At 31.5% G+C, this 21598-nt stretch overlaps 1 protein-coding gene across 4 annotated transcripts in view; it reads left to right on the forward strand.

The window, feature by feature from the left end:
• The window catches only part of NIPBL (NIPBL cohesin loading factor), a 175364-nt gene that overhangs the window by 81518 nt on the left and 72248 nt on the right, over window positions 1–21598 (forward strand). For all 4 annotated transcript variants that reach the window (XM_031444091.2, XM_031444078.2, XM_031444089.2 and 1 more), the window contains exons 7-10: window positions 2475–2632; window positions 3573–3669; window positions 6546–7172; window positions 12971–14599. In XM_031444091.2, the coding sequence (XP_031299951.1) occupies window positions 2475–2632; window positions 3573–3669; window positions 6546–7172; window positions 12971–14599 (2511 nt within the window). The remainder of the gene's footprint in view (window positions 1–2474; window positions 2633–3572; window positions 3670–6545; window positions 7173–12970; window positions 14600–21598) is intronic.

The raw sequence follows: 21598 nt of genomic DNA on the forward strand, positions 1-21598 counted from the left end.
GATACTTGAGAGACTGAAAAGAATAACAGTTAGCCCTGCACAGATATTAAAGTTATTATAACTAAGAAAATTTCATGTGATAAGAACAAATGGATAGATAAATGGGACTGAGAAGGTTCCAGAAATAAGGCAGATGTCTTACACTGTAAAAATTTTAACCATGCAGAAAAGTTGAAAGAATAGCACAATGAACCACTTCACCAACAGGCATCCTACCTCTCTTTCCTTAAATACATCTGCTAAGAAATCGGTTCTCCTTTATGAACATCAAGTATAATATTTTACTTGATTTTAAAAAAATCAAGAACAATTCTGTAGTATCATTTATATCCATCCTACTTTCAGTTTTCATCAGTTGCCCCAAATACGTCTTTATAACCTTTATCTTCTTTTCCATGCATGATCTAATCTAGTTTCTCACACATTGCATTTGGTTTTTTCATCTCTTTTGACTCTTTTAATCTGAAAACGGTATTTAATCTGAATCCCATACGCTTTCTCCATGACAGTAATTTTTGGTTTTTTTTTTTTTTTGAGTCTGTGCTACTTTTGTTGTAGAGTAGCCCATATTCTTGATTTCATACTTTTCTCTTTGTGTTGTTTAATTTGTTCATATAGTCCCTGTATTTCCTACTACCTGGAAGTTTTTTTTTTTTTTTCCTTAAAGACTGGAAGTTATTTTTAAAGGCTTTGTTAGCGTCTAGTTATCTATTTTTGGCAACGGTACTAAATAAGTAATGTTGTATACTTTTTATTGTAACATATCAGAAAGCATATAAATGGCAAGTGGGTTTATTATTAGTGATGTCTAGGTGGTGACCACTTCATGTCTTCATTATGCAAGTACATAATTTTTCCTTTGTAATTAGTGAGTAATCTGTAGGGTGATAATTTGAGATTATATAAATATTCTGTCTCCTATTAATCTTTACCCTAAAGAGTTTAGCATCCAGTAATGACTCTCATTCATCAGTTTTCACACTTGTCATTGGAAAATGGTCATTTTCCGATTTTATCATTCTAAAGATGGTATTTTGAATCAGTATGTAATGTGGTTTGTTTAAATCAATCATGCTGGATTGGTTATTAGGCATTTTGAAATTTTAGTAGGATTCTTAGATTATCTGGAGCAAAATGTTCTAGATTGATAAACCATTTACATGTTTGTACTTTAAATCATAAAATTAGAAGAAAACATGAGGTAAATTTTGGTAATCTTAGGGTTGAAAACAGCTTATTTCTAAGTAGGCCTGGATTCTAGAAATGGGGAAAAAATAGATTATTATAAGTTTCTGTGTAAGAGGAGAGAAAATAAATAAAGGTAAGTAAATTTAGGGGAAAACATTTCAAAATTTATTACAAAATATTAATTTAAATATATCACGATCTCATGGAGATTGATAAGAATAAGACAAAAATAGACTGAAATAGACTGAAGAATAGACAAAAATAGACTGAAGAATTAAGCAGGCAATTTACTGAAAAAGAAAAGAAAATCGGGTATAGAAATATATATATGAAAATATGGTCAACCTGGTTCACAGTTAAAGAGATGGAAATCAAAATTAAATTGAAATAAAATTTTATATCTATCAGATTAGTGAACATTTTAAGTATCCTGAGAAGTTTGAACTTTGTATCGTTTTCATAGGGCTGTAAATTGGTACAAGCATTTTAGAGAGCAGTTTGGCAATATCTATTTTAATTTAAAATACAGATACCTCCCTCCATAGTTCAAAATATATCTCCCTTATAAGTAGGGGAGATATTTAGTAATATTTAGTAATATTTAGTTTAAAAATGGGACTATCCAGCAGTTTCATTCCTAGACACATTTGTAAAAAAAAAAGTCATTTACAAGAATATACTTTACAGCATTGTTTATGACAGCAAAAATATTTAAGCAGTCTGAACTACTAACGTAAGATGGATAAATTGTGTATATTATATAGCAGAATACATGTGATTACTTATTTAAAGTAAATGAATTTAAAACTACATATATAGAAATTAATAAATTTCAACATGATATTGAACTAAAAAATAAAAAGCAAGTTATAGAAGGATTTACGCATATACCATTTGTATAAAGTTATAACATACAAAACAGTGTTGTGTGTTATTTAGGAATATATTCATTTATAGCAAAGGTATAAAGACATTCATAGGTAGAATGAACTCTAAATTCAACACAGGGGTTACTTTTAGGCAATAAGAGGAAGGAAATAGAGGAGAGGAATATGAGATATATGGAGAGCTTCTATAATATCTAATGTCTTATTTCTTCTCAACAATAGATCTGAATGACATGTGGCATAGTGTTAAGATTTGGTCAAGCCCTGGATAGTCAGATCATTATATTATTGTTTGTAATTTCTGTATGTTAAAATATTACTTATGAACAATTATTATTATTGTCCTCTAAGAATTTTATTTTTATAAAGCGCTTTTTTTTTAATTCTTATTAATTTCAGCATCGGTATCAAGTCCCATTGTTGCAGGTGGTTTGAGAAACATACATGATAAAGTTTCTGGTTCATTGTCTGGCAATTCTGCTAATCATCATGCTGATAATCCTAGACATGGCTCAAGTGACGACTACCTACACATGGTGCACAGGCTAAGTAGTGACGTATGTAATATATTAGTTATCATTAAGGTAATAAAATAGTTCTAATATTTGTCTCATAACCTAGTATTTCAGTTCCACAATTTAAAGGATATCTATCATCTGTCGAGGATTATACTAGATCTGAGAATCTAGCTATGAACAATATGATTCCTGTTCCCACAGAGCTTAATCTAGAGCAAGACTGGTAAAGTGGCCAGTAGTCTGACACACAAAGAATGATTTTCCCATTTGTAAAGAGTTTAAAAGAACCACAAGGAACCTTAGGCGACAGAAATTGTGTGCGACCCTTCATAGGGTTATTTGTATTACAAGAATTATTTGTCTCTTTACAGAGAAAGTATGCCAACCTCTGGTCTTAGAGGTTTAGGTCCTTAATGAAATATAATTCATTTTTAAATATTTGCTCATACAAACATGTTCTCTTAAATAATGAGTCTGTATTTATTAGTACTTAGCTCTTTTTCCCTCTAAGACTTGTACAGAACTTTTTCCCCCTGAAATTTAATGTTGCTTTAATGCTATTGAAATATTCCACATACTGGAAATTTGTCTTGTTATTGATTTGGTGATGTTACCACGTAAGTTACATGTATCTAAGTCTAACAGAGGTGAGATTGGACTCTGCCCTCAAAAGACCTTTACGTTTACAGCCTGGTAGGGTGTTCAGAGCTCCTTTTGTAGAAAATGGCAAACAAAAATGGAGCATATTAGTAACACCAGTTTTCTTATTCATTGCCATGCTTAGGCTGTTGATTCTTTTGGATACAATTTCAATTCTTCTAAGATATACCACGAAGAAAACAGGAAAGTGCAGAAGAATTATGCTTTTGAATACCAACACTTTACCTGTCAGTAATTTATGTCTTTTATTGGTTCTCTTTAAGATTTCTATAAAGCCTCTTTTGTCATTCAAGATGTAAATGTTATCCTCTATTCTTAGGATGGAGATTCTTCAACAATGAGGAATGCTGCATCTTTTCCCTTGAGATCTCCACAGCCAGTATGTTCCCCTGCTGGAAGTGATGGAACTCCAAAAGGTATTGCACCTAAAATTTTCTTTAATGTTGCATATTTCAGCTTGAGTAAAGAACTCAGACTTCTTACTGCAGTTACAAAAAATTATTCTCTATTGTTTTTCATTTATTGTAGGAAAAAACAATATTGTACTTATTGAAAGTGTTTTCATATATGTACAGTATCATTCTTACAGACAAATCCATTGGTCTTTTCAAACCACAACCTTTTTAATATTTCTTAAATATTTGAAATTATTGATCAGCTTTCCCTATCCTCCACCCCTCCCAGAAAACTTATTTCTTATTGAATCCATGTTTTCCTCCTCCTCCTTTCATTTTTCTTCCTTCATTAGGTCGTCCCTCTGCTCTCTCATTTCTCAGGATTTCTATCATTAGCCTTTTAATCTTCCATTGTACTTTTTTCCTTTGGTTATTTTACTTAGTTTTGGTAACAGTATTGGTTACTTTTGTGAACAGAACTCCCATATCAATGTCTTTGGCTCCAGTTAAAATCTTCTCTCACTTCTTATCAAAATGTTAATTACTTCACCAAATCTCTTACATCTGCTTTCATTTCTGCTCATTAATCTCAATTCTTCAAGTTCTAAGTTAAATAGGTGATCATCTGTGGACCCTCCCCTCATCTCCCAAGCTGTTGTTTATCATCAAATTCCCAAAGACCCTTGTATGGTCTGTGTATAACAGAGCGACAAAGTTGTGAATTTAAGTCCAGGTTTAAGCTGTTTTTAAAAATACATAAAATCTGATCATTTGAATCATCAGAGTTGATTAGAAGAGAATATTGTATGTACTTTAAAGAATTGGCTTGTAATTAATTGCAGTATAGCTGATAATAAATTTTGTCTATCCTTGAGAATTTCTAAGTACAGCCTTCTAAACTATAGACTGGTCTGCCTCTCATTGTAAAGATTTTTTTTTCATTGATTATCTTCCAGCTCTTTGATTGAGGGTGTTTTTCAAGAGGTGAAAGTTGAACTTCTATGAGCCATTCTAACTGAATAATTAGAATTATGAGCCATTCTAATCCTATAATTCTGAATTTTCAGGGATAAAAGTAACTCAGCTTCTGAAGGAGGGGGAACTTCCAGAGTAACTATATTTGTAGGTTAGGTGTCAAAGGTAGATACATATCTCACAAGTATTATCAAGGTGAGAAATCATTCAGACTGCCAGGGAGGAGTAATAATGGGATAGCCTGTTGATCTAGATAACCAGTCCACTTTTCTTCTAACTCTTGAGGATGGATGGATGGATAGGTAACTTTAGATTGAAAAAAACTTTAGAACAAATAACCTTACAATACATCACTTATCCGAAGCCTCTTCTTGTGTTCATGAGGTTGTTTTCCAACTAGTTTTGAAGGCTGAATACATCCAGCTAATCTAATTTGATTTTTAGATAAATTGTTGGAATTTGAAGTTTGTTCTAAAATATATATAATATGCCACATAAATATTAAGTACAAAGACTATATGATGTATTATAATTCAGACATTAGACAAATCGGGTTAAAATTTTGGTTTGCTAACCATATAATAACATTGGGAAATTTTCTTCACCTCTATGAGTTTCATTTTCCTTTCTGCAAAATAGTGATGATAATTCTCATTAAGTGTGTTGTAAATCAGTTAGATGAATTGATGTACAAAGCATTTTGCACAGCTGACAAAATAAATGGTCCAAAAATGTTAGTTCCATTTCTTTTTAACATCCAATATAAGCTCCATCTAAAAAAAATAACTGTCTATTGCTCTAACTTCAAATTAACATCTGTATTTAATTGTTTCAGTAGCATCTTTATCACACTTAATCCAATAGATATGGTCTCTAAAATTATATATCACACTTTAAATGTATTGGCATTGCTAATTGAAAGTACTGATTTATGTATCATGGAACAATCACTTATATATCCATATATTTAAACACTGAAACATTAATTTAAGTCAAAGCTAGGTTTAAGTTCTTCCTTTAAAGCACTTTCATCTTGACTGATTTTTATGATTTCCTGTGGGTTTTTAAACTTTTTATAAATAGTCTTATTGACAAGAAATGTTTATATTATTCAGATATAATTATACATTTATTTCTAAAGCATATCAATGCTATTTTTCCATATTAACTTCCTTGTTGATTAACATTGTTAGTTAACATGAATTTTCTTAACTAGGAAACATTTTCCCACTTATTTAGCTTATTTTTAACACCTCCTTGTATAACATTTGTTGATTTAATGGGATCTGGGCTGAAGATATTTTATTGAGCCTTGAAATTTGTTGGGCTTGCATACTTTTCTAATAAAAGGAGAATTAGCAAGCTGAAGAGTGTGTGAATGATGTTAAGTGGAGGGAGAAAGAGAAGACCACAAAGGTCTAAATCAATATTTTACCACCAGCTTCTGAAGTGAAGGCTCAGATCATTGTAATTTTTCCCACTTTCTTTTTCTTTTATCAGTAATTATTCATGTGAGTATAGTCTGTAGGATTAATTTGTAATTTTTTTAAATTTGACAGACTTATTCTTAACAGGTGAAAGAATAGAGATCATCATGCCGAAAATATTTGTGTTGAATCTTTAGAAACAATGAGCTCTCTCACTGTATATTTTAGGCAAAAAAACACAAATAATACTGATCTGGAAGGTGGAATACTCATGCTTCAATTCAAACCTGGATCATCTACCAGCAAGCTAAAAGACCACTGGGGACAAGTCTTTAAGCTTTCTTTTCATATTTTGTAAATAAGTGGCTTGGATTAGATAATTTCTTAATATTTTTTCTAGCATTGCTGTACTGTCACTTGTTTGATACTCCTATCACATTGTATGAAAATATAAAACTAGCACAAATGTTCATTCCTATTGAATTGTTTTTCTAGGATCAAGACCACCTTTAATCCTACAGTCTCAGTCTCTACCTTGTTCATCACCTCGAGATGTTCCACCAGACATCTTGTTAGATTCTCCAGAAAGAAAACAAAAGAAGCAGAAGAAAATGAAATTAGGCAAGGATGAAAAAGATCAGAGTGAGAAAGCTGCAATGTATGATATCATTAGCTCTCCATCCAAGGACTCTACTAAACTTACATTAAGACTTTCTCGTGTAAGATCTTCAGACATGGACCAGCAAGAGGATATGCTTTCTGGTATGGAAAATAGCAATGTTTCAGAAAATGATATTCCTTTTAATGTGCAGTACCCGGGACAGTCTTCAAAAACACCCATTACTCCACAGGATGTAAACCGCCCACTAAATGCTGCTCAGTGTTTGTCGCAGCAAGAACAAACAGCATTCCTTCCAGCAAATCAAGTGCCTGTTTTACAACAGAACACTTCAGTTGCTACAAAACAGCCCCAGACTTCTGTGGTACAGAATCAGCAACAGGTATCACAACAGGGACCTATATATGATGAAGTGGAATTGGATGCATTGGCTGAAATTGAACGAATAGAGAGAGAATCAGCTATTGAAAGGGAGCGCTTTTCAAAAGAAGTTCAAGATAAAGGTAAAATAGTCTCATTACTACCACTTCGTACTCTGGGCAAATATGTAATTATAATGTCAAAAAAGTTCTTTATAGTTACTCTTTTCTCCTCAAATTTTATAATTTTTTTATGTTTCTCCTCAATTATGTTTTTATTACTAATGCTGATCTCTCAGGAGTTAAGTTCTTAGTTTCATTTTTTTATCTAAAACAACTGAGATTTGGTCATTCTGTATCACAGGTCTGTCACTTTTGTGTACTAAGTGATTTTATCTGTGCTTGTTTACAGAAATGAACATTAACATTTCTCTGTTACATGCATTTTCCACAAATTATGTTAATATAGTTTTGCATCTTCACCTTTTTTTCTGCCCAGACAAGGTTAACTGCTATAGAATTATTTCGAATCAGTATATTTAAGAAAACTATGTGTGTATGTTTATTATGCAACCAGATTTTTCACATGGTTTCTAATCCTACCATCTCTTTTTTTCTTTTCAAGTAAAAAAAGAAAATTAGGAAAGAATTTTAAGTTAATGTTAAATAGCAAACCTTAAGAATCAAGGATCTTTTGTTGTTAATTACAGTTAAGTGTTCCCTTTTGTCCAGTGTATTAGCATGGAGTTTAAAGATACTTGTTCTATGAGTATATGGGCTTTTTGTGTGCTTTATAAAAAATTATAATCAAAGTAAGTTTCTGCAAGTTCTTGATTATTTGGTGAATATTATGTACAAAATCTCTTGAAAATTTTGAGACTAATGAATCAGTGATTGAAATTAGTAATTTATGACTTTGATGTCTTTACGGCATCAGATGCATATTTGACTATCCAAACCAAAGCATACTTTATGATTTAATTTTTTAGTTAAATATTCTAGGTTGGTTTACAATCCTTACAGTTTCTTTTCGGTGATTATAAAACAAAACTTCTTGATGTTGGGTGGAGCTCATTTTTAAGTATGATCTTGCTCATTATGTGACAGAACCATTTCTAGTTACTTGTGTTCCTATGCTAAGCAACATACTGAAGAGCCGTATTTCCTGTCTATCATGATGGCTCTTTTTAATAAAGTTACTGGAAAAAAAGACTATATTTAGTAATCGTTGTATTACAGGTTTGCTAAATGCATAAATGACAGATGCAAACAAAGAGATTGCTAGAAGTCTCCATTTTATTGGCTAGAGAACTGGATTTTATTTTGGTTTTAAACTAGCAAATCATCAGCATTAAAGATGATATAAAGTGTTGCTTGTTCTTTTTCTCTTTGCTAGTGTGGAATTCAGGAAATAACTCTGGGTGTTCCAGGATGTATCTCCTCTTGTAACCTCTTCTGAAAGATATATGCATATCAAATGAAGAGAGCAATATTATTCAGCTGCTCTTAATAATATTAACCTACCCCAAATTCCTGAATCCTATGAAAGTTTTGCAAAAAACATATAAAATTGTAATTTCTTACAATGTTAATTGTAAGAAATATTAATTGCCTTTAGAACTCAGTTTTTGCATGACATTTTAATCTGTGTTTTGGAAAGTTATGTTCTTAAGAAGGAATGTAATTATTTTTAATGATTTAATTGTTGGTAGGAACAAAAACAGAAAATGGTGAGCTTTTTTTCTCTTACTTTTTGAACTTTTCTTGTATCATTTGTTGAAACTAAAGTTTTTAGTTTTAAAAACTGAACGAAAATGACAGTAAATAGGGCTAATTGCATGGTAGCAAACTTATTTTAGGGTACTAACTTTTCTTTGGGAGAATAAAGCAAAATCAAACAGCATACTGTTCTTTCTGAAACTTGTTATATGTGTTTTACTTTTAATTATCTAATCAATTTTCTCTGTAGTCTGTGGTGGTGTGACAATAACAGATAACTAAAAAGTTGAGGAAGCAAAATTGACTTAGTTTTGAAACTATATAAGTTGACTTAAGAGGGTATCTGGTGCTATAAGGATTTAAGGGAAAAAAATGTTCATTGGAACTATCCGATTTTCAGTTTGATTTAGATGATTTTTCCAAATTGGTTTTGCTGACTTGGCTGACTTCATATTAGCGCTGTCATTTCTAACTTGTTTTCGTGTTCCCATGGCTTTATCTGAAAATCTTTGAAATTTAGGTACCACCTAACACGTTTGACTTAAAACCATGTCATTTTTATTCAATTTCTGCATTGTGTGTTGAGATAGTGTTTTATATACAAGCACTTATATGGAAAGATTAAAGGTTTGGTATGTTGCAAAATTTTCTAAGTGGTAGTTTTATAGTCAGCCCTTGAGAGATGAAATACTTCTTTGAAATGAATTTATCACTAGTTATCACTACATTTTAGGACTAAATTATAAAATTGATATTTACTGTAGTCTAAAGTTTGGCACTGAGAACTTTTTTATAACTATTGTTTTGGTGGTGGTAAGGAACTAACAAGACTACTGTTCTGGTCTACATGGTTTTACTAAGAGCTCTGCTCTAAGTTCTGAGCTTGTTTCCCATTATATTCATTTGTTATGAATGAATGAAGCATTCCCCTCAATAGACCAGAAATAAAAAACCTATACCTTGTAAATAAGATAAGGAAGTTCAGCAAGCATGATTGTTTGATAATTATGGAATTTAAGAAATGGGATCGAATACTCTTAAGAAATATTTTACCTAGGCTTTGGTGTAACCTAATATACCTCTGTTCCACACATAGAAGACACTTTTCTGGCTGCCAGATGTTTATGTCCCTTTGGCTTGTTCTCTATTCTTTGGATAGTTTTATATACACTGATAGGTTAACTCTCTGCCACCTAATATTTTGTAATATTCCTAAAGGACTTTTTTCTCAATCCTTTGCTCAAACTGTTAACATCTATAATTACATAAATTAATTTTAAAAGACTATTCATCTTTGCTTCTGGGATGAGCTACCATAGACATTAATATCTTCATGTGCTGAAAATTCCTGCTTTCTTTTGTTAAAGGGGGGGGGTTCTTTGTTCATCTTTGCCTATTTCATCTTTTCCCAAGGTCCACTTTCCATGTTAGCAAGTATAAGGAATGGCCTAGCTTCACTAATGGTTTTTATAATGTTAAAATATTCTTATACTGTAACCCTTTTAAGAAGTAAAATTTTACCTACTGTCATTTGGAATAAGAGACTAGAATTTTGAACAGGAATAGGACAATTAGCCATTTAGCCTGTATTGTAGTTTAGGGATGGGATATTTTCAGTTTTTATAATTGGCTATTGTGTATACAATTGTTGTGCTTTCTGCTTTAAGTGTTTTCAGTTATCACTTCTAGTAGATTTAAGCAAGTGATATAAGCATAATTGAGTTCACAGTTTATTTAAGGGCCAGATCTTATTTTCACAATATCAGCATCAAGATGACAAGTGTTGTTGGTCTTAAAATAATGGTATCTTTTTGTATGCATTTTCTTCAGGAATATATGCATTCTGATAGCTAATCTTATGGTTCCCAGTGCTTAAGAGGGCCTACAGGTAATGGTGTGCCAAATATTAAAGTTATTCTTCATAGAGATGGCTTTCCATCATTAGGTGAAGGTTATGATGTGAAGACTGATAATAAAGGTGAATAGACAAAAATGATCTGTGCAGATTTAGAGCCACTTTACGGGAATAAGTTCATGGTGGAACTGAATCCTATCAAGTGAATCAGAACCTGCATGCTCTTAACATGTTCAAGAATTCTTGCAGCAGTAATGGAATGTTTCCAGGTTTTACAGAAGAGGTGAAGTACTTTTCATTAGTTGAAAAATTAAAACTTTGTATTTAGCAATATTTTATGCATAGTGGAAAAAATTGTAAGATCTTTCCTGACCTTAATACATCACTCATGTACAAAAGCTTTCCATATGTTTTTATTATAAATAATCATAGCATCTATACTTTGATATCTTAGACATGATAATTTCTTTGAAATTAAATTCTTTGCTAAATTTTCATTTTAATAGTGAAAGATAAATTGGAAGGAGTTGATGATCTATTAATTATTAAGTACTTTGTAATCCTTTAAAATTTAAAATAGCTTTCAAGATATTTTAATGTTTTTCTGAAAGACAGATTCATATTAATAAAAGGATGGGCCATAGATCTCTTAAGAGAAATCTTCAGATGCCTGAAATCTGTGTCATTATAGTTCTTAAGTGTGCTTAGGTTAGCATTTTAATGACTTTCTTAAAGCATTTTTCATTGAAAAATATAAAAATCTTAGATTAGATTATACTATTTAAATTTCTAGATGTTTAAAATTTTTTTCTAGATGCTCATCAGAAAAGTTTAAAGGATAAGGTAATAATAAAGCATCCTATTTATGAGGTAATTATTCAAGATATAAAGATTATTTTGTATGGCAGAACATTCAAAAACAGAATTTTATAAACACTAATCTAGTATTCTGAGTGCTTTTCTCAGGTACTGGTGCAGAAAACTTCATATAACTTCTTACCAGATTACTTTTAACTAGAGAAAAGAGTCTAATGATAACATATTATTATCATCGTGTAGTTGTTTTGCAAATGGAGTATATGTGACAATAGAATTGACTTCTGCATAACTGAAAAAGCAGAGTAGCTTAGTTCCACAAAAAATTACTAGCAGATATCTGAAGTAAATTTTAGTAATAATCAATTCGATTTTAAGCTGAAATGAACTGCTACTTCTCACATTGAAAACAAAATGATGGAAGTTTGGTATATAAAAGCATTACTATTGTTAAAAACTTTTTCAGAACCTGGTTTCCTAATAATAAGGAGTTGGTTTTTAGTGGTCAGTTTAACTTTTTGCCTTGTAATCATGTTTTCCTGAAATGATATCACATTAATGAATACTATACAAGAATCTAAAGATTCTCCTGGAAAAAAATGATTAAAAATGACTTTTTTTAACAGTCAGGCAATTCATCAAGTAAATACTAAAGCAAGCAAAACGTCAAGGTATTGTAATGTTGTAGTTATATATAATGTTAGAATTCGCAAGGTCTAACTATAGATTCAGTTTATAGAAAATGACCTAGAAGCCTCTTGAGTCAAGTGGAATCATGCACAGAAATACATAGCTGTTAAAAATACCATGATATTTTTATTTTGGGTGGATTTGTGCTTGTGTGTATTTTTGTCTTTATATTGCAGAATACTGTAAATTATTTCTTACTGAGCCAATATGTAGACCTCCAGAGCTTTGTTGAAGAGCTAAAGCATTTTTCTTCAGGTGAAGTTGCTTAAGACAGGATTTATCTAAAAAGATCTTATTACATGCTTCTCATTTTTATACTTGTTTTCTTATCTAAATATACTTCTAACTGTATGTTAGCTTTTATATTCCCTTTGTGCTATTGACACCTTGAAGAATTTGAATTCTAGATCAAAGTTTAATGATAAGCTGTTAAATTCTTTTTTTTTCTTTTTTCTTACTTCCTCACTTACCTTTTTTCTAGTGGCATGATTTCTTTTTTCTCTCAAGTTTTATTCTTTTCCGTACTTTTTTTTCACATGGCAAAAGCTTAGTTTCCTGTTGAGTGGGTTGGCAGATATGGGGCTCTTTGTACTTTTTTTTAGGTTAGCAGTTTAAATGATCCTTATACTATAGTCACTAATATTTATTGAGATGCAGCAAGCATGAATATTTTCTCAAACCTGGGTTTAAAAGTATTATACCATTTGTGCCTACTATCTTATATATGCATATTGACATTTGCATTCACCACATTAAAAAAAAAACATTGTGACTTTAAAAATTAGACAAAGTCCATATGGTTTTTAATAAGATAAGAATATATGTCTATTACTGATACTGAATATTTATCTTTGAATTTCAGATAAGCCTTTGAAAAAAAGAAAGCAAGATTCTTACCCACAGGAGGCTGGGGGTGCTACAGGAGGTAATAGACCAGCTTCTCAGGAGACGGGTTCTACGGGAAATGGGTCAAGGCCAGCATTAATGGTTAGCATTGATCTTCATCAGGCAGGAAGAGTGGACTCTCAGGCTTCTATAACTCAGGATTCAGACTCCATTAAAAAGCCTGAAGAAATCAAACATTGTAATGATGCACCTATTTCTGTTCTTCAGGAAGATATTATTGGAAATCTTAAATCTACACCAGAAAACCATCCTGAGACTCCTAAAAAAAAGTCTGATCCTGAGCTTTCAAAGAGTGAAGTGAAACAAAATGAAAGTAGATTGGCAGAATCTAAACCAAATGAAAACAGGTTGGTAGAGACAAAACCTAGTGAAACTAAGTTAGAAACTAAAATTGAGACACAAACAGAAGAACCTAAACAGAATGAGAGCAGAACTGTCGAATCCAAACAAAATGAGAGCACCACAGCTGAGCCTAAACAGAATGAAAATAGACTGTCTGACACAAAACCAAATGACAACAAACAAAATAATGGCAGATCAGAAACAACAAAGTCAAGACCCGAAACCCCAAAGCAAAAGGGTGAAAGCCGACCTGAAACTCCAAAACAAAAGAGTGATGGGCGTCCTGAAACCCCAAAACAAAAGGGCGATGGACGGCCTGAAACTCCAAAGCAGAAAGGTGAGGGTCGACCTGAAACTCCAAAGCAAAAAAATGAAGGTCGGCCTGAAACACCAAAACATAGGCATGAAAATAGGAGGGATTCTGGAAAGCCATCAACAGAGAAAAAACCTGAAGTGTCTAAACATAAACAGGATATTAAATCTGATTCACCTCGGTTAAAATCAGAACGAGCTGAAGCCTTAAAGCAGAGACCTGATGGGCGATCTGTTTCTGAGTCACTAAGACGTGACCATGATAATAAACAAAAGTCAGCTGACAGGAGTGAATCAGAGCGACATCGGGGGGATCAATCTAGGGTTCGAAGACCAGAAACATTAAGATCCTCTAGTAGAAATGAACATGGCATTAAATCTGATGGTTCAAAAGCTGATAAACTAGAAAGAAAACACAGACATGAATCAGGGGACCTTTCAAGGGAAAGACCGTCTTCTGGGGAGCAAAAATCAAGACCTGACAGTCCTCGTGTTAAACAAGGAGATACTAGCAAATCAAGACCTGATAAGCCTGGTTTTAAATCACCAAATAGTAAAGATGACAAAAGGACAGAGGTTAACAAGAGTAAAGTAGACAGTAATAAAACACACCCTGACAATAAGGCAGAATTTCCAAGTTACTTGTTGGGGGGCAGGTCTGGTGCATTGAAAAATTTTGTCATTCCAAAAATCAAGAGGGATAAAGATGGCAATATTACTCAGGAGACAAAGAAAATGGAAATGAAAGGAGAGCAGAAAGACAAAGTAGAAAAAATGGGATTAGTTGAAGATCTAAATAAAGGAGCTAAGCCTGTAGTTGTCCTGCAAAAACTGTCTCTGGATGATGTTCAGAAACTTATTAAAGATAGAGAGGATAAATCAAGAAGTTCCCTTAAACCTATCAAGAATAAACCATCAAAATCAAATAAAGGTAAGAATACTAATTCTGATGTCATCTTTATTCTAATCAGTTTTCTTTTAAGTTTTAGGGTTACTAAGGATAAAAAAATGGAAATTTATAAAAATTGAAAAAATACTGTATGAAAATATAGCATTTATATAAAACAACAATGAATTATTTGCAGTAATATTGATAAAAAGTTCTCAATGAAAATTCTTTTTCTCCCACCTCTACTTAAACTACTCACTGTAGTCATGATTTTTACTATTGTTACACAGAAAAAAAGTTCTTTTTGCTGTTACTTCAGTATTTTTGAAAGTTGCTGGCTGCTCAAATGAATGATTAGAATGGATGACTAAAATAGATGGATTAAACAACTTTGTAAAGTCATTTTGATTGTAGAGATAGTCCATTCTACGGTGAGGTCATGAATTGAATTTTAATTTCTAATATCTTAGTAAAGCTATGTGGGATACAAAAGTCAATATTATAAATTCTTTTAAGAGTATTAAGTGTCTCATAATACTATTTTCTCACAGACCTATCTCCAAGTTAATTATTGATGAATAGTTTGAATTTATATAGTTTAGAAAGTTATGTAAAAAATTATTTCATCTTTTTGTGGAGGAAGTGGTTAGTTAAGAATGTTTTATTTTAAAAAATATATAGTTTTGTCTTTTTCTATGGGAAAGTAATAGGGAATGGTATTTACCACTTAAATTAGGTTAAATTATCAGTTTGTAAGGTTTTTTTGGTGTGTTTGGTTGGGTGTTTTTTTTTGGTTTTGATTTTGGGTTTTTTTGCGTGATTGTTGAGTTAAATTCTCTCGTTACCTGAATAGTATTGTTTCCAAAAGATAAAAAAAGATCTTAAATGCTGAAAATACAGTGGCAGTTTGTACAGAAAATATAATTTTGTGTTCTTTTCTATACTGTTTTTAATATGTATATATAATTTGATGATGCTGTGTCGTAAGACCTGTTTGATCTGTTCAGTATCAATTGAGATACAGTTTTTAAGGCAACAGAGGTGATAGTTTATTTCAAGTTTACATTCTGTGGAAAAGTTCATTAAGAATTTAGATTTATACTTACTTGTAAACATATATGAAACTAGAGTTGTGCTGTTCAATATGATAGTCACTAGCCTCTTAACACTATTTAAATAATTTCAAGTTTCAACTGAATAAAGTTGGAAATTCACATCGTCTGTAGCTGCATGTGGCAAGTAGCTACCTTATTAACGCAGGTAGGGAACATTGCGATCTTCACAGAAAGTTGTGTCGTATAACTGCACTGCAATGTATAAGGAAATATAGAAGGTGTATTGATTATTATTTTTGTAAAATGCTGTTTTACCTTGTCATCAAAAACAGCTCATTGAAAACATAGTATTACTACTAAGAACTCTTTTCAAAGAAATAACTTGTCATGAATCAACTGTTCTTATTCTTACTTGGTCTTCTCAAATGTTTACTTTTTCACTGTTAGTTTATTTGGTTTTTTCTTTCAAAAATGAAAAAAGATTGCCTCTGAATCACTAACATTTGTACTGTTTTAGTGAAGCTTTCAGGTTTTAAATTATGGCAGTAAGACCTATAAAAATTAATTAAGACCTCAGCTTTAATTAATAAATTGTTTTTAGTATTTAATTTGAATGCATATTTTCAGAATTGTTTATATAAAAGAGATTGTGAGAATGCAGTGACTAGCACTAGAATTGTTTTGTTTTAGATAAAGATTGTCTTAATTTTCACTGAAAGTTTGGAAGTGGTTTATGGAAAAGTATAGTTACACAATTTTAGAAGAGTCAGATGGAAAGATGGAAAGTGGTACCCTCTTGTCCCCTTGATCTGGACCATCTTTTTCTCCCCTGCCCTCTGTCAGCTCATGCCAACCTTGCTTTCTAAGCTCTGTTCTAACAAAGAATTCTTAAAACTGAACATCAAGAAATGAATATAGCTCCTAATTAGTAACTGCTGTATTACTTCCCCTGTTTTTTTTCCTCACATAGTTTCATTACTTATGAATATAAACTTTTTAGTACTAATCCAGTGTTTCTCTTAAATGTATCTTTAACACAAATGTATATATCTGATATATTGATGATAGTGAGTAAGTAACTAATATGGGTGCTGTCTGCCTGTTAGAGTACGGTGCCTGTGTGTATGCATGTGCATGTATGTATATACACACACATATAGCAACATACATGAAATTGTAGTAAGTGGACCTTTTCATCAACACTTAGATTCATTTCAGGATCCCATATATATATCTTGTGGCTTTATTTATACCTTAGAATTAATATCTGTTTTTCAGTAATGTACTAGTTTTGGTTTTATTTTAGATCTCTGCTACTAAGTTCGTAATAGCAGAGTTACATAATTGTGGATTTTTAAAATTACATACATAGGAAGCCTAGTTTTGGATTACTGACCCTTTGTAGTACATATTACTTGAGATACTCTTTGGAGAGTCACAGAAGATCACATATTCTGTCATACTGATGTTTTTCTAAGTAAAGATTGAATATTGCTGGTATACTTTTGTTGTTGATTCCTAGGGCCAGAATTCTTGGTAGGTTTTACTTTCTTGGAAGAGCCATAAAATTTCATCATTTAAGTATTTTACCTGATTTCCATAATTAAAATATTCATTCTTTAGGGTAATTTTAAATTCCTTGAATATACTTTAAGCTGATAAATTCTGAATAGTAGGGGTATAGATTTATGACTCCTATTACAGATTACGTATTTTTTTATTTGGTGTGAACATATTAAATGTAAAGTGAAATTGTTACATTTATTTATATATCTATGGGGATATGTGTATATTCCTAGTACCTAGCATATTACCTAGTACCTAAAAAGAGCATATTAAATGCCTGTTGAATGAATAACCTGTATTGATCTCATGTTAGAAAAGGCTTTTGTGTGCAGATTAAAATTACATATTCATTTTTTATGTTCCCACCAGTAGACCCTAGCTCAAAAGCTACATAATTTTCAATTGTTCCCTTAATTTTGTAATAACTGCTTAGTTTTTGTTCAGCTCCAAAAGAGACCCACTCATATTCATGTCTGTTTAATTTATTCTTTACCTTTATTTTTCTGTGTAGCTGTTACAAGATTGGCTCAGAATCAGTTCTGTTCTCATTTCCTGCTTCTGTTATCTTCCCAGCCTTTTTGCCATCACCTTCTTTCTTCCTTGCCAAGGAGGGATGGGAGTGGGGGGCACCAACATAACCTTTGTAAAATCTTTAAATATTTTAAAATGTCTTCTGTTAAAACGTACTTTCAAAACTGCCAAAAACAATACCTTTGTGGTTAAAATGTTTTTACTCAGAATATTACCCTAATACACCCTATGTATAATATGTCTCTAAGTTAAAATAATAAACTTATGCCATCTTTAAATCTGGCATGATCATCAACTAACATGCCTTATGTGTTGTTAACAGCTTATTACTAGTAATTACACACTTTAACAATTTAATTTTGGTTTCTCAAAATTCCAGAGTGTCTCAAAATATGATAGTTTTATATCCAAAGAGATCACTTTTTTTCTTCCTCCCCTTACTTCCTTCTAAATAGTGTATTGTTTTCCATCTCTTGCACTTAGTGCTTTCAAGAAATATCTCATACCATTTATTGTTTGAGATCATGACCTTTAAAGAGTTATCTAACAGCTCTAATAGTCAACAACGTTTAAAACATAGTGCTCATTTAATTAGTTAATGATTGTGTGATCATTATTAGAGGCTATTATTTCAACTCAGTTATTACTAAGTTAATTATACTACAGAATGTTGATCACTAAAATATGTTAGCTGGATGCATTTTACTGAGCAATCTAGTTGGATTGTGTTTAGGGCTCTAGGCTGCTGTAAGTCTAAGAGAAAGTACTGTTTCTGAGAGTGGATTTTTGGCATAATTTATGAAATATAAAATTGAGAAATTCTCAGTGAAGTAGATATGATTGTAATATTTTGAATCCTTAATGCTGCAGTAGAAATTTATTTTGGCTCATTTGAACAATATATAAAATACTTTTCTAAAAAACTCAGATTTTTAGCTTCTGTAAAGATATTACTATTAGTGATATTTTTAAGAAATTTTTGGAAAATATTTATTACAGAAGTTGGCATACTTAGCTGTTGTGATTTTAGAGCAGTATTTTGAAAAAACTTGCCCATGGTTTCCATTTATAGAATTTTGGGTGTCCAAATTTTGCTTGGTAGATCGTTGATAATTGATTTAAAGAGATTCATTAATAGAATTTTTTCATAAAAATTAGATGTAATAAAGTTTGCTAGTGGTATTCTCTTTCCTTCCCATTCGTTATCTCAAGCCAGTCAAGGACATAGCTTCTATTAGGTTTTCCTATCTGTAGAAATAGTTATATGATTGAGGGGTGAGAAGATAACAAATAATTAATTCTGAGAGAACCCATTTATGAAGAAATATTCATTACTCTAACATACTAAGTTCTCTCTTATTGTAAAAATTGTTACTGAAACTTTCCCTCACAAGAGCCTGATACAGACATTAAAAAAATGAATACCTACTTTATATTGTAACATACTATATAGTATATCATAATATTACATTAAGCAGTTAATATAATAATATTATTATAGCAATAATAAGTTAATATTATAGTAATAGTATAATGTATCATCATATATAATAATAGATAGTATAATGTATCATGGCATAATATCAAGTAGGTATATGCTATACTGTACTATGACACAATATGATACAATATAATATGAATTTTTAAAATCTGAATCCCCTTCTCCACCCAAAAAAGTAGCATTGTCTGAATACTATTGTACTATTGAAAATTCTCCATTAAGCCTATTATAAGTTGTAATACAAAGAACATTGGAATCAGAGCCTTGAGCAGATCATAGCCTTTCAAAGCTACAAAGCTACAATTCAGATTTCATTCACTTTTGAAAGAGAGAAACCAGTTTCCTTCCTATTTTATGAAGTTTTGAGGACCAAAATGAATCTTAAAATAACAGCTAAACTTTGTCCCCTTTTTTCATATAAAGAAATGCAGTCATCCCATTTTAATTGAGTTTATTTAATGAAAAAAGTAATTTTTGAAAATAAGTCTCATTTGTTTATACATACTTTATATTCAGTGTATATCTCGAGACATTGCTGTCACCATTTACTTCATTCCAGTTTTATTGAGATATAGTTAACATATAACATTGTATTAGTTTAAGGTGTATAAAGTAATGATTTGATACACAGTCATCTCTCAATATCCACAGAGAGTCAGTTCCAGGACCCCCACAGATATCAAAATCCAAAGATACTTTCAAATCCCTTATATAAAATGGGATAGTACAGTCAGTTCTTTGTATCTGTATTCCTCATTCACAGATATGAAGGGCCAACTGTATGTATTTATTGCAAAATGATTACCACCATAAGTTTAGTTAACTTCCATCACTTCATGCTGTACATTGTATTCCCAGAACTTAGTTATTTTATAATTGTAAGTTTTTATCTTTTGACTACCTTTACCCATTTCACTCACCTCCCACCTGTGGCAACTATCAGTCTGTACTTAGTTTCTATGAATTCTGTTTTTATTTTAGATTCTACATATAAGTGATATCATACAGTATTTGTTTTTCTCTGTCTAACTTGTTTATCTTAGCATAATGCTCCTGAAGTTAATCCATGTTTTTGCAAATGGCAGGATTTCCTTCTTTTTTTATTTTTAAGAAATATTCCATTGTATATATGTATATACCATGTTATCTTTATCCATTTATCTATCAGTGGACTAAACAGCTTAGGATGTTTCCATGTCTTGGCTGTTATAAATAATGCTACAGTGAACACGGGAATGTAGATATCTCTAACAGGTGTGAGGTGATATCTCATGGTTTTGATTGACCTTCATGATTAGTGATGTTGAGCACCTTTTTATATACTTATTGGCCACCTGTATGTCTTCTTTGGAAAAATGTCTACTCAGATTCTCTGCCCATTTTTTAATCAGGTTTGGTTAATTTTTGTATTGAGTTTTATGAGTTCTTCAGATATTTTAGATATTAGCTCCTTACCAATAAAGGATTTGTAGATATTTTCTCCCATTTAATAGCTTGCCTTCCTGTTTTGTTGATGGGTTCCTTTGCTGTGCAAAATATTTTACTTTGATGTAGTCCCATTTGTTTATTTTTGCTTTCTTTGCCCTTGTTTTTGGTATCAAATCCAAAAAATCATTGCCAGGACCAGTATCAAGGACCTATGTTATTGTCTAGGAGTTTTATGGCTTCAGGCTTCAAGTTCAAGTCTTTAATCCCTTTTGAGTCGATTTTTGTGTATGGGGTAGGATAGTGGCCCAGTTTGATTCTTTTGCATGTGGCTGTCCACTTTTTACAGCACCATTTAATGAAGTGACTGTCATTTCCCCACTGAATATTTTTGACTCCTTTTTTGTAAGTTAATTGACCACTATGCATGAGTTTATTTCTGGGCTCTCTGTTCTCTTCCATTTATCTGTGTGTCTGTTTTTATGCCAATACCATACTGCTTTACATACAATAGCCTTGTGTTATCATTTGAAATCAGGAAGTGTGATGCCCCCATCTTTGTTCTTCTTTCTGAGAATTGCTTTGGCTATTTGGTTATTTTGTGGTTCCAGACAGATTTTAAAATTGTTTGTTATATTTCTCTGGAAAATACCGTTGCCATTTTGATAGAGATAGGATTGTACTGAATCTATAGATTGCCTTGGGTGGTGTGGACATTTTGACAGTGTCAATTCCTGCAGTCCATGAATATGGAATCTTTCCATTTATTTATGTATTCTTCAGTTTCTTTGATCAGTGTCTTTAATAGTTTTCAGTATATAGATCTTTTTCTTCCTTGGTTAAGTTTATTTCTAGATATTGTATTCTTTTTTATGCAGTTGTAAATGGGATTTTCTTAATTTCTCTTTCTGAGAGTTTATTGTTAGTGTATCAAAACACAACTGATTTTTGTATATTGATTTT

Source organism: Camelus dromedarius, chromosome 3 (assembly GCF_036321535.1).
Source record: "Camelus dromedarius isolate mCamDro1 chromosome 3, mCamDro1.pat, whole genome shotgun sequence".
Lineage (NCBI taxonomy): Eukaryota > Metazoa > Chordata > Mammalia > Artiodactyla > Camelidae > Camelus > Camelus dromedarius.